The sequence below is a fragment of the Cyrtonyx montezumae genome, unplaced genomic scaffold, assembly GCF_038088225.1.
Source record: "Cyrtonyx montezumae isolate F1298 unplaced genomic scaffold, pur_monq_1.0 scaffold_17, whole genome shotgun sequence".
Taxonomy (NCBI): domain Eukaryota; kingdom Metazoa; phylum Chordata; class Aves; order Galliformes; family Odontophoridae; genus Cyrtonyx; species Cyrtonyx montezumae.
This window is the reverse complement of record NW_027071903.1, coordinates 25,160,095-25,172,802: the sequence shown is the minus strand read 5'-3', so window position 1 is coordinate 25,172,802 and position 12,708 is coordinate 25,160,095. Positions and strand designations below refer to the sequence as shown.

The 12,708-nt window shown below is 41.7% G+C and overlaps 1 protein-coding gene across 1 annotated transcript; it reads right to left on the bottom strand.

Annotated features, from left to right (window-relative positions):
• Positions 1–4,045: 4,045 nt before the first annotated feature.
• On the bottom strand, positions 4,046–11,664 carry LYSMD2 (LysM domain containing 2). Its single transcript, XM_065733848.1, has 3 exons — positions 11,386–11,664; positions 6,057–6,394; positions 4,046–4,463 (listed from the first exon to the last, which is right to left on the bottom strand). The coding sequence occupies exons 1-3, from the start codon at positions 11,581–11,583 to the stop codon at positions 4,412–4,414; spliced, it is 588 nt and encodes a 195-aa protein (XP_065589920.1). The 5' UTR covers positions 11,584–11,664; the 3' UTR covers positions 4,046–4,411.
• Between the last annotated feature and the right edge of the window lie 1,044 nt (positions 11,665–12,708).

Sequence of the window (12,708 nt, the reverse complement as noted above, 5' to 3'; positions counted from 1 at the left end):
TTTTAAAGTCCTAAAAAAAGTCAAAAGACGTTGTTTCTTTTACATAGTATTTTAACTTACAGCACAGTGTTGTGAGCTAACAGCCCTCTGACACTACAACTGCCTCTTCAAAGAGCTCTATTCTCCCCACTGTGACTTCATTCAGCATGTGTAGAAGTACTCTTTAGTGCACCATTTTATGACTGTGCATGCATTAGCTGAATTCCTGATGCAAGTAGCCTGATAACAAGTGTAAATAAACATTACTTCCTTATAAAAAAGGAAAGCAATTAAAGCCATTTTGCAGGGAAATTTGCTTCTAGAAACACAAGCCCTATTTTCCTGCTTAGTGACTTGGCTCTGTTTTGAGCAGTGTCATGTTGGAAAACTACTTTTTAATCACATATATGCTGTCACAAGGCAATTACTAGGTACCCAAAAGGCACCAAAATCCCACTCTTATTCTTCCTCAACCTGCAGAGTTTATGAAGAATTCACATTTGAGCAAATGAATGTTTTTATGCCTGAAGAACTCACAAAGAGCAGTGAAAGGAGACTCACAGCACTGCCTGCATAGCACAAAGTTCAGTAAGTGCTAAATAGGCCTTTCATTTCCTTATTTCTTCAGCACAATTGGAAACTAAAGAGAAGGGGGAGATTGAAGTAAACTTTGGCATCCCTGCAAAACAAATTATCAACTGAACATTATCACTAGAACATTACCAGTAACAAATATTAAACAAATATGATAGTGAGGTGTAACATCACAGCTCTCTGAAAATAGATGACAATCTAAAGAATGCTTTGCAGCATCCAAAAAGTACATCACTGAATTGCTGCATCAGCCATTAACAGTGATACTTCTGTTAAAACATTACTCAAAAGTGTAGACAAAACAACCTTCTTTGAAAAACAGCCCCTTAAAAATGCAAAAGAAAACATTAAGAAAAGAATTCCTATAAATTTGAATCAATGTATTTGTTTTCTTCTATAGCCTCTTCTTTTTTCATGTTCCCAAAGGACAGAAAGTACTTTTGTCCCTTTAGAGCTTTGCAACTACCACACTGAAGAAGCGGACTGTTTCCTCCATTTTGATGTACAAAAGAAATCAGGATACATAACAACAGACCTTTACACCTGAGGAACTAGTAGAGACCTAAGATTTGCAAGCTTTCCTTCCCCAATAGATAGTCTGTAAAAAGCAAAATTTCTTTTCCCATCAATATAATGCATAGCATAACAATTTTTTAGCTTTTGTTAGAAGCTGGTATCAATGTAGGAGTCTGGAACTAACAGAAAGACATCACCAACAACCCGTGATTATAGAACAGTTTGTGTCTACAGAGACAGGTCCAATATTTTTAACATCTCCATTTGCCATGTTACAACTTCAACAAAATATATATGACATCATTTACCAAAAAGATCCAAACAATGGGCATGACCCAATACCAGTTCAGAATATGCACATCAGTGCATCTGTGCTCACCCTGCTGCTCTCTATAACCTACAGAACATATGTAGACATGATTCCACTAACACAGTGTCCAGCTAAGAACTGATCAAGCACTCTGATGTTTAAATGAACAGTCCCAACAATGGTTCCCCAAACAAGATTCACTTCCCACCCTGCTAAATGCTTAACTTGTTATCTGGACACCTCAAATACTGGTTTGATTGTTCACACACAATATGAACTATCAGTTCTACCTGATAGCACTCACCTTTCAGAACTAGAGAATAAAAGTAAAGCCAGCCTGATGACATTTCTGAAAGGCTTTGACATATGCTAAGTAAAAATCAAACACGCTGACTTGAGCTTCAGCCTACACTACAGCCCTTACTAATCCTCATTTTGTGGGTACACTAACACTGGACATCTACAGTTGTGTATTTAATACATAAACAGCAAATCCTATTCCATCACTGCTTTCCTTTTACCTGGTGAGAAAGGTATTTTCAACACTTGCACAACCCCACTTCTAAAAAACAGTTTCTATGTTATTTGTATCTCTGCTGAATGCTTCAGAAAACCTTCACTTTCAAAGTTAGCATTGAAAATGTAACATGCTCAATATATACAATATTCTCATTTTAAGTTTTTCTATTAGACTATTGTGTCTGAGATTGTACTTTATTAAACACTTTACTACAAGCCATAGTAGTACAAGGCTGCTTTTGTGTGTTGAGAAGAATGCATCTTTTCTATTCAATGCTCAGCTTTCAGAGGAGGCCCTGAGCACAGAGCAATAGGAGTTGCTTACTGATGGCTACAGGAAAGGGGAGGCCCTTTCTAAAAGCACCCAGAAGAACCACAGTACCCAAATGCTGAATCAGTTGGATAGAAAAGTTTAACAGGCTCCAGCCACGTTACTAACAACACTCAAATGAAAACATATCAGCAAATACACCCTATTTCATTTAAAAGCATTAAGTTTAAGTCTGCCCAAGATTCTCCATGCTTAACTCAAGGAATTTGTAAAAGCTACAAACACATACACTTGCCCAGCTGATTAAAGACAAAACAAGAAGCACTATCTGCACAGTGCTCTTCTGCCTGAAATTTTCCCCTTCAACCCCTACAACTAGTAAAAATTAAAAAAGCAAGAAAGTGAAGACAAAACCAACAGCATGAACAAGAACTTACAAAAAGAAAGAAATGAATACTCACCCATCACTGAGAAGATGAGCTCACAAAGAGAATACTCCAAGAAAAGGAAACTCCAACAAGAGAGCCTTCCCCAGTGGCAGTCAGCCCTTAAATGGGGTGCAAGAGGGGTTGAGCCCAGCTCCACCCCTTCCAGTCAGAGGTGAATCGCCTTCACCTGTGCTCCCAGCACTGACCAGGCCTTCCTTCAGGTGCTCCATCAGTGGTTCGGGCTGTGACTCAGCAGTTCCCATACACAAGTGTAGGAAGATTGAAGGTAGAGTGGAAAATAAAATACACAGGTGTGGCAGAAATACTAAGTTACAGCTAAAGCAGTGACAGAGCACCTGGTGGGAAGGCAGGGCCAGCACAGGGGAGCTCAGGTGTATGCAATGCAATGCATGTGAGTGACTGGAGGAGGTGGAGCCAAGATCCACCCCTTTCCAGACCTCATTTAAGGGTCGGCAGTGGAGGTAAGGGGATTTTGCTGGAGTTCCCTATGTGCCTGAGGCCTTCTGAAGGTAAGAAGCAGTTTTCCTTTATTTCTTTGTTTGTGGCTGTTGTATTTGAGCAAGTTCTTCTTTGCTGTAGTCTGGGACCTTGTTGCTCTGCTGTCATTGTAGCAGGGATGCAGCAATTCTTTACAGAGTTTTGTGCAGCTTATTGAATGACTGAGGAAAGGGTCTTGTATGATTAAGAAGTTGTTTGTGTATCAGCTGTGGGACAAAGAGTAAATGTGGTTTGCACTCTGTCTTCCTCAGCCTTGTGTGGGGTCAATCTGCAGACCTGAATACTTAGAATAGTGAAGGCTTGACAGGGTTTCTTGTGAACTTCAATGAAAGGTTTTTGTTGACTACACAACTACATAGAGCAAACAGTCATTATGAGTCTCATTGGCAGTAAATATTTCTCATAAACAGCAAACCCTTGGGTTAAGACACTGTGTATGTAGAAGCAGCAGCAAGGGTAGTGCTTTGCATATAGTAAAGGACTACATTTGCCATGAAATTTGAATCTAACAGATCATGTAATTGGTCAAATCATTCTTTGCAAATCCAGACTAGAATCAAGCTGACTTCATAATGAACAAACACATTGGAATTTCTTTATTTATTAAATTAAAACCACACAATGTAACTGCACACAAGAACACACATCTGACATTTTGATGCTGTATTTCACAAAGGAAAACTCTCTTGCTGTAGCTCTTCCCTTTCTTTAGCAAAAATCCAGTTTGCAGACAGTTCCTTACTGAAAAAAGCTTTGACTAATCAAAACAAGTCAAATACCCCTCTCAAGAAATAAACGTGTGTTCTTATAACCACACAGACACGCACAGTTCAGAGGCAAGCTCTGCAACCCTGAAGTAGACACAACTTCCACAGCAAACTTGTCTGGGTCTGCAGAGTAAGTTTTCACAAGCAAACTTATTTAACATTTTAAATACTTAAAACAAGTTTCACTGTAACAAGTATTTACAAAATCTTTACTAAAGATCAACATCCTGCTTATAGGGTGACCTCAAGGATATATTGTTGCTACCATGCTACAGTTTGCACAGAAGGGGCGTAAAGGCCATTGCTAGATTTGGAAGGCTTAAACCCTTTGTTGATATAGCATAAGGACATTAACCTACGGAAGGCAGAAGAGGTCAATTTCAGTGCAATTACCCATCCATGACTTAAAGTACATCATGATGATGAGTCCAAAAGACTTTTTTGAATTACTGACCATTTAGTTCTTTAAGAACTGATTTCATGGGAAGTTTTCAGGCTATCACGTCTTCTACTGGTGATATGAAGAAGTTGCATAGGGACCTTCCTCATTCTCCTCCTCTCTAGAAAGAGAATTATCATAAGCATTAGATTAGAAACAGATAGCTTTACCTTTGAGGCACGGTATCACAGAAAATAATGAGTTTTCCTAGTGGATCGAAATAGACAAGATTTGGCATTTCCCCATGAGAATAACACTGTGTGCTGTATGCTACTGTTCTTTACATATGTCTGAAAATCTCATTATTTTCCAGAACAGAAAACTGAAAATAAATTTGATTCTTTACAGTATTTCTTATTGATTTGGCACTGGTATGAAGGATAATCAAGTAGAGAACATGCTGAAGTTCCAGTATTGTTGTTCTCCATTTTTCTTTTTTAGAAGAAAAATTCATTTTTTACTTTAAGCCTTGAGTGCTGGAGGATGTAGGATGGGGTAAATGAGGCCATGATGGGAGCAGTCCAGCAGAGCTGCAGCTGTATCTGTATTTTGTTCCTGCAAGGATATCCCCTGAGCTTAATGTATACCCCAATGTACTGATCAATATTCAGACTGATCACTTAAGATTTTATTGGCAGAAATTAGTTGCCTACCATCTTTACTGTAATGGCTGCATGAACCATAGTGTTGCTACTACAAATTCTCAGAGAAGTTCAAACTGCTTACTGGTTACTTGACAATACTGCCGTTTAAAAGTTTACATAAAGCTAATGCAATGATTGGTGTTAATTCAGACATGTCATGCACTCTGAAGATGGTTGTTTTCCAGAAGTATATCTTTAAGAATACGTTCAGTAACATAATTTCAGTGCTGCTGCCAATTCTGGTGTTTTTGTGAGAACTGAAAGACTTCTCAGTTGTTGCACTGTGAGCGTCAAAGGATTTCTTTTCAATGTTTTGAGCCTGCATGCAAAGATAAGGTTATTCACATAGCCCAGTAACAGCACAAACTACACCAAACCCAATCATACAAGCTTTTGTGCTAACTTCTGACCATCATTAGCTACTACTCAAATCTCATATACCTTCTTACTTTCCCAGAATAGAAGTAGGAGAAAAGCAATGAGTAATCAAGCAGCTTTTAGTAAATTATGCAAATTTTTCATAATCCTTCCCTTTTTCTGAGTAGTCCAGCCGAAAACTTAAGCTAATGATACTGCTTTTGTCTTGAAACAACTTGTTGAAAAAATCAAACCTCCCAGGAAATAAGGTTTTGGTTTAATGTGTAGATGCTTAAATGTTAAATGTGTAAATGCTTAAGAAACTGCAGTGTGGAGAACACTGTGAGTTAACTTGGGACAGGAGAAACAGTCAGCTTCCACATATGCTTTGGCTTAGTACTCTACAGCAAACTAGGTTTGCTTAAGTAGTTGCCTACTTGCACAGCAAGGCATCTTGGAGAATGCTGGCATTATAGCTCTCGTAGGATATGCTCAGATTCTATGAATAATGTATAGTGAGGCAGCCTTTAGAACCATGTCAAGGCACCTGCTCGTGGTGCTCTGTAAATGTGTCCTGTGCATGATGATAGTGTATGTAGACCAGCTGTTGATAAAACTACTGCTGTCTGAGATGCTCCACAAAGGGGGTTCAGCTTAGACTGAAAAGCCTCCAGGATGAAATGAAGATGCTTAATACTGAAAGTGGTATTTACCTGATACTGTCATCTTTTAGTTTTCTGGCTGCTTGTTTGGATAACTTAATCTGCAAGTCCAATCTCTGAAGAAAATCTTTGGCAGACAGTTCTTCTGGTGCAGTGGGCTGATTGTCAGGTTCTTGAGGACTGGGAGAAGAACTACTTTCTTCCTGAACTGCAACTAGCCCTTCTTCACAGGAAGGGGAGCTGTCAACTGTTTCATTCTCAGGAGACTCCAGTGAATTAAGTCCATTGAACAGTAATGGTTTCTCTGATACAACAGGAATATTCAGGGTTTTCCTCAGAAATATACAGTCATTAGTGAACAGTTTATTTGCCCTCTTTATTTGTTCCATCTGAAAAAGATAGGAAAAAAAGTAAATTATTAGGTTTCGGTGAAGCAAAAAAGGCACCTTTCTGAAGTGCTACAGTAACCCCTAGTTCCAGTAAGACTACACTTAGCTGTAGCAATGATTTCAAAACAGGATTATTTCACATTCAAAGACAGATTGAACATCCTAGCTTTTCCCTTGCACACACACTTGACTCCACACTACTGGTCTTTTCTGAAGTCTTGTATTACCTGAAGATGCATTTCCCAAATGGTCTTCCAATCTCTAAATCTCTACACAGGCTCACATAAGCAATTTACAGTAAAGTGAAGAGCTGTTAGTTTGGATTTATGTTAGAGTAAGGCTCAGAGCTGTTACAGGGGAACTACTCTGGTGAAAAGCATGCATAGTATAAACAAGGGGTGATGGGGGTGATAGTTACCTCAAACATTCTAGGACATGCTAGCTATGAACAAGGAACACTACAAACACTGGGAGAGAAGTATATGCTTCATCCATGTCACTTCTTCCCCACAGCAGATATAAGTTCAGATTTCAGCTGAAGTTTCAGTGAGGAGTTGGGAAAAGGATACAAGGCTCTCTAAGCAATGTATAATACAGCTATGTAGACTACATGCATTTCTCTACTGAACAGAATTCTGGGGCAGGATTATCAAATGCTTCCACATCAGAATGCATATGAACTAATACCTAACTTAAATCTTTTCCATGCAACTCTTACTCACAACACTCCATAACCTCATCAGCAAATGCTACATCAGAGCAGAAGCAAGAATGAAGTGATGCATCTTTATCAGCAGAGATTTGTATGAAACCAATTGTTCTAAACTTAATGGAACTTGTAATAGTGTCTCTGGTTGCTCTACAAAGAAAAGGCTGTAATGAATGTTTACTGCTGCCTCTCTACAAAGAATATTTAAGTTCTCACTTGCCAAAATTTGTCAAGTCAGTGAGTTAAGCTGACTTTCTCAAATGCAAATTATTAAAAAAAAACACCTCACATCAGGAATGACTGTCCATGGTTAAACAGCTTCTGCTACAACTTGAGCTCAAGACTTTACCAGAAGTCCTAACCCCCTGGTGACTGCAATAGGCAGTGATCCACAATCATGATTACCGAGTGATAAACACTAAGTAAAACCTGCTTGCAAACAAGTGTCAAGAAAACAAAAAATATTCTTCTAATTCAGAGAAGCAGTGTTATACCTTATTAAATTAAAGGGAGTGGAAATGTCTAAGAATAAAAACTGAAGTCATGCCATAATACGAACTTTACTGCTATATATTTATGTAAAATGCTGAGAAGCTGTAAGCAGCAGCCATTTGCTACTTTGAAATATCCTGAGTTTAGCTAATGGATGATGAAAAATTGCTCTACTATCTTTTGCTTATCATTTTTAAGTTGTTCTAAGCTTTGTTCTGTCATTGTTTGGTGTCCTTCCCAACTGAAAAACAGAAAACCACTGTTGTTTCTTACGCTGAGGATGCTAGCAGTGGAAGCAGCCTAAAAACAATGGAAAGCAGTGGAGATGTTAACCTGCCTCTCCTGAATGTGCTCTACCCTGCAGCAGATTTGAGAAGAAAACATAGGAGAAAAGTGTAATTGAAAGAACTTCCCCACGGTCCCCTCTTGCCAGAGGTTGGTTTTCTTTACATAAAAAAATCAGTGGAGGGTGAGGATGTGAGTTCTCAGCATGCTCATATGCTCCAGGCTATGTGATGTGTGGCCACTTGCAGAACTAGAACAAAGTGCTATGTGCAGAGTAGACCTGTTGCATGTGGTAAGACCATCTGCTATGCTGCTGTTACAGCTTTGTGCAGTAGCAACAGCTGTGAAGTTGTATATGGATGAATTTGCTTGAGTCTTGGAAGCCTGGTGAAATACTGGTCAAATATAATAGGAGGTTGGCTCTAGAAAGCTTCTGTCTATTCTTCAGAGATATTACTGCAGGTGGCTGTGAAGATGAAGGGTTTAATCGCTCTCAAAAGCTGAATAACTGGCATCCAGTTTCACAAACTCTCAAAGAGAAGATCACTGCTGTTCCAGCTCCTCAAGACTATGAACTATCTTTAGTGCACCTTATGCAGTATAGGACATATCTCCAAGCTCTTTCCCAAGCAAAGTACCATTGGAGTGCCACAAAGGGAGCTTTGTCTTGCTTGATAATGAGATTCATAACAGCATCGGATGCAAGTTAAATGCAAATCTTCAGAATTTCTGGAAGCTGATGCTTTTCTTGAAGGATATTGAAAACCTGTGCTTAAAATGCTAAGTGGAGCTCTTTGTGAAAATAACAATCTAAAACAAAAAACCCTATTTCAACCTTTGATTTCTTTAACAATGGGACTAGAAAGCTGATGCTTTAGCAGCAGATAAATAATGCATTGCAGTGCTACTCTCTATCCTGCTTCACTGCAACACTATCCCTGGTTAATTCTTCCTGGAATATCCTTTAAATACTATCTGGTAGCATTTGGAAAACTGCACACCTGTGTTAGTAACAATGAAATAAGAAATGTCTCTAAAAATATCATTTTACAGTCTTGATCACATTACTTGATAATGTGCTATATTCTACTCCTACAACTGTAACTCCTACATTCATAGATGTTAAATTCTGTTCTCCATACCCCAGTTTTCTCTGTGCTAGGAAGAAAACTGACTTGTTAGCTATATCTACTATAGCAAAAGCCTTTCCTCTTAGTAATGTAATTGAAGTGGCACTAATGGGTAAACTGGTGCTGAATTCATCAGAACTGCACCACTGACAGGAAACTAGTCCTCATCCCTCTCCCCCCACTGAAAGGGATCCCTCTGTAAGACAAAAAGGTACTCTATGTGAGCTATTAATTCCCAGAGTTAAATTACTTAAGTGTTCAAAGGAATACCTCATGAACCTCAGTCATGCAAGATTAATAGCATCTGCGGGAAGTAAGGTGAAGGGCAGTGGATGAAGCCAAAAAACAATCATACTGATCTCTCTCTTTAAAATGTTAGTTCCATCTGTCTCAAATTGCTTATATGTGTCATGACATCTCAGGCATGGGACAGGATGTCTTCTGCTACAAGGTTCCTCCCTTTGAGGAAAACCACATGGGGAAACTAACAGTAACACTGGAGGCAATGACAGCCTAAGATAATTCTGATGCTGCACAGCACCCCTCAGTTTTAGACAACTATACTGAGTGTAGGAAGCAAATGTAGTGATTCCTCAGACAAAGTCAGTCCTCATTCTTGTGTGAACATGTAAGAGCCTTCATTTTGTGTAAAGCCAGCATGTTTGCATGCATTCAAACCTTAGGATGAAACCATTAGAGCAATAACAAATGACTGATTTCAGCTAACTTGGCAGTACCCTTAGGGAGATTCCATGTCAGTTTAACCTTTCTGAATTGGAGTCTATAGTGATGCAGCTCTGGCTTCCTAGCCAAAATACTAGCAACAAAGAGACGACAAATGAGAGCTCAAAACCAGCATTTATACTTCAAACGCATCATTAGTGCTACAAAAGTTTATTTAATGAATCACAGTATGAAGTTTATAGTCTGCAAGTTAAACACCCTAGATGGGATAGATCTGATCCACAACTTTATTTCAGCTGAGGGGGAACTACAGTGTTTAGAATAGTTTTTAGAAACTATTTTAATAATCCATGTGTAATCATTTTTCTACTTACTGTAGTGAGCAAATGCACTTCTGAATAAAGAAGAAAACGGTTAAATCATTTAGGCCAAAGACTTCATTCACTATGGAAAATGCAACTAAATTTTTGTTTTTAAATGAGAAGCTCTTGGAACAGGTCCAGAGGAGGGCTGCTAAAATGATCAGAGGGCTGGTGAACCTTTCCTATTGGGAAAGGCTGAGGAATCTGTGCTTCTTTGTCTTGGAGAAGGCTCTGGGGAGGAGACTTCATTGTGGTCTTTCCAGTACTTGAAGGGAGCACATAAACAGGAGAAAAAATGATTGCTTACATGGGTTGACAGTGATAGGACAAGGGGAATGGTTTTAAACTAAGACGGGGGCATTTAGGTTAGATGTTAGGAGGAATCTTTTCACTCAGAGGGTGGTGATGCACTGAACAGGTTGCCCAGAGAAGCTGTAGATGCCTCATCCCTGGTGGAATTTAAGGCAAGGCTGGATGTGGCTCTGGGTAGCCTACTCTAGTGGCTGGCCACCCTACCTCTGGCAAGGGGGTTGAAATTAAATGCTCTTTGAGGTCCTTTTCAACCCAGGCCATTCTATGATTCTATGCTAAGGTTACTTTACTTGCTTTAGTACTCAACAAAGGTTTGTTTTAACATTTGCCTATGTAAATTGCAAACGCCAAGAATGCTGTTACCAAGACTTGGTCAAAAATTCTTTAGTATTTCAGGGAAGAAAAATATTCTCAAACCTTTTCACAACAAAGATTGAATACTGTTGCAACTTGAAGCTGGAAAGTCTCAGCAGTTTTCAGAAATAGGTAAGGGAAAGGAAACCTGTTATATTCAACCTACTAATTTGGGCCTGCACTGTACCTCTTCTGGACAGAGCCCAACTGGAAGGTGCTCTCTACAGCTGGTGTGAGTGTGACACTCACTGTGTGCCTGTGCTGCTGGCTGTGCTCACAAACTGCTTCACCCCCTGCAACTACATGTTGGTACCACTGAAATGCACGTAGGGAGCACTGCTGACAGCCTGCTGGGCCTCAGGTGCACTGTCAGCGAGGTAGGGAGCAATGCGGTGTGCTAGGAGCTGATGGTAAGCCTTGTGAGAGAGGCTGGGAGAAGCCCATAATGTGTTGCACAGCCCTTCCTAGGGCTGCAAGGAAGCAGCAGTGCACCTGAGCCGGATAGGAGTCAGGTGAGCAATCTGCAATGTGAACCGAGCTCGGCGGTGATGAGCGCGACCCGACGCGCGTTCCCCTTCCAGCAGCAATCTGTGCAGGCGGGGCCGGCCGAGCAGCCGGGGACACGGCACGGAACCGACGCCTTGCTTCCCCCGCGGGCCTTACCGTGACGCCGTACTTGAGGGCGATGCCCTGCAGCGTGTCCCCGGCGCTGAGGTGGTGCTCCACGTAGCGCTCCGCCAGCGGCGCCGCCACGCTCGCCGTGCTGCCGTACGAGCGGGCCTTGATGCGGGCCAGCCGCTGAGACAGCTCGGCCTCCGACTCCGGCTCGCCGGGAGGCTCCACGCGCGGCAGCTCGGCCATGCTCCTCACGCCGCGCCTCAGCGCCCGCGGCCCCGCTCCCGCTCGGCAGCCGCCGCGTTCCCCCGTGGCATGGCGCGGCCCAGCTGCTCCCGCCCGCCGGCGGTAACGGCGGCGGCGGATGGGCTCGCGGCGGTCCCTCCGCGCATGCGTCACACCACGCGCCGAGGTCGGCGCGCGTGCGCAGTGCGGCGCGGTGCGCGCTGCCCGCTGCTCGTGCGAGCGCTCCGCGGCTGAGGCGGCGCAGCGCGGCCATAGAGCTGAGCAGCTGCGGCATGGAGTCCGCCGTGCGAGGTGGAGGTGCTGCTCCGTGTACCGACACGTGAGCTGAATGTCTGATATCAGTCGCTTTGGAAGATGCGTTTGATGGGTGCACTCCTATTAGTGTTTAATCCGATGTTGTTTTAAACTGCGCTTCGTGTGAAGTGTGTGCAGCATACACACAAATCAGCGGTCGCAGCAGCAGCCAGCCTTGCATTTATGTGAGGGTACTGTAGGCATTCTGTGCTGAAAGCTTTATTTTAGTCATCAACCTTTCCGAGGACATGCATGAGTGATTTATCTTCCCCTGCAGCTGCCAGGCTGTCTTGTCTTTGCTGCAGTGATGGACAGAAGTTCATTTCTTGTTCCTCAAACCTAAACTATAGCGTTATAGTCAAGACAGCATCTGAATCTGAGGTACTGGCAAGACCCCAAGCCCATCAGCTGTCTGCTCTCTATCTACAGTGAATACCCTCTGAAACAGAAAGAGCTAAATATTTGAACCTGAGCTGAACTTAGGGATCCCATTTTAACTTGTTTTTCTCATGTGCATTCCAAGTAATTTACAGAAGCACCTATAAAGTATCCTACCAATGAGAATTTATTTTTATGGAAGAAAATTGCTCGCTGTAAAGATGTATGACCCTAGTGCTGAAGTAGTTTTGAGAAATGGCAGGGAAATGCCAGCTTGCCTGGAGCTCCCTGGCTTTGAGTTTAAGACAAGGGCCCTGCTGAGATGATAGTGGCTCACCGTACAGTGGCAAAAGTGGGAGCTCACTTGCTTCAGTGCCAGGCTGACTGGGACCCTCAGTATGTTCCCAGCAGCTTACTGATCCGTCTGAGTATTTCCTGATGGGCCTGGGCTAT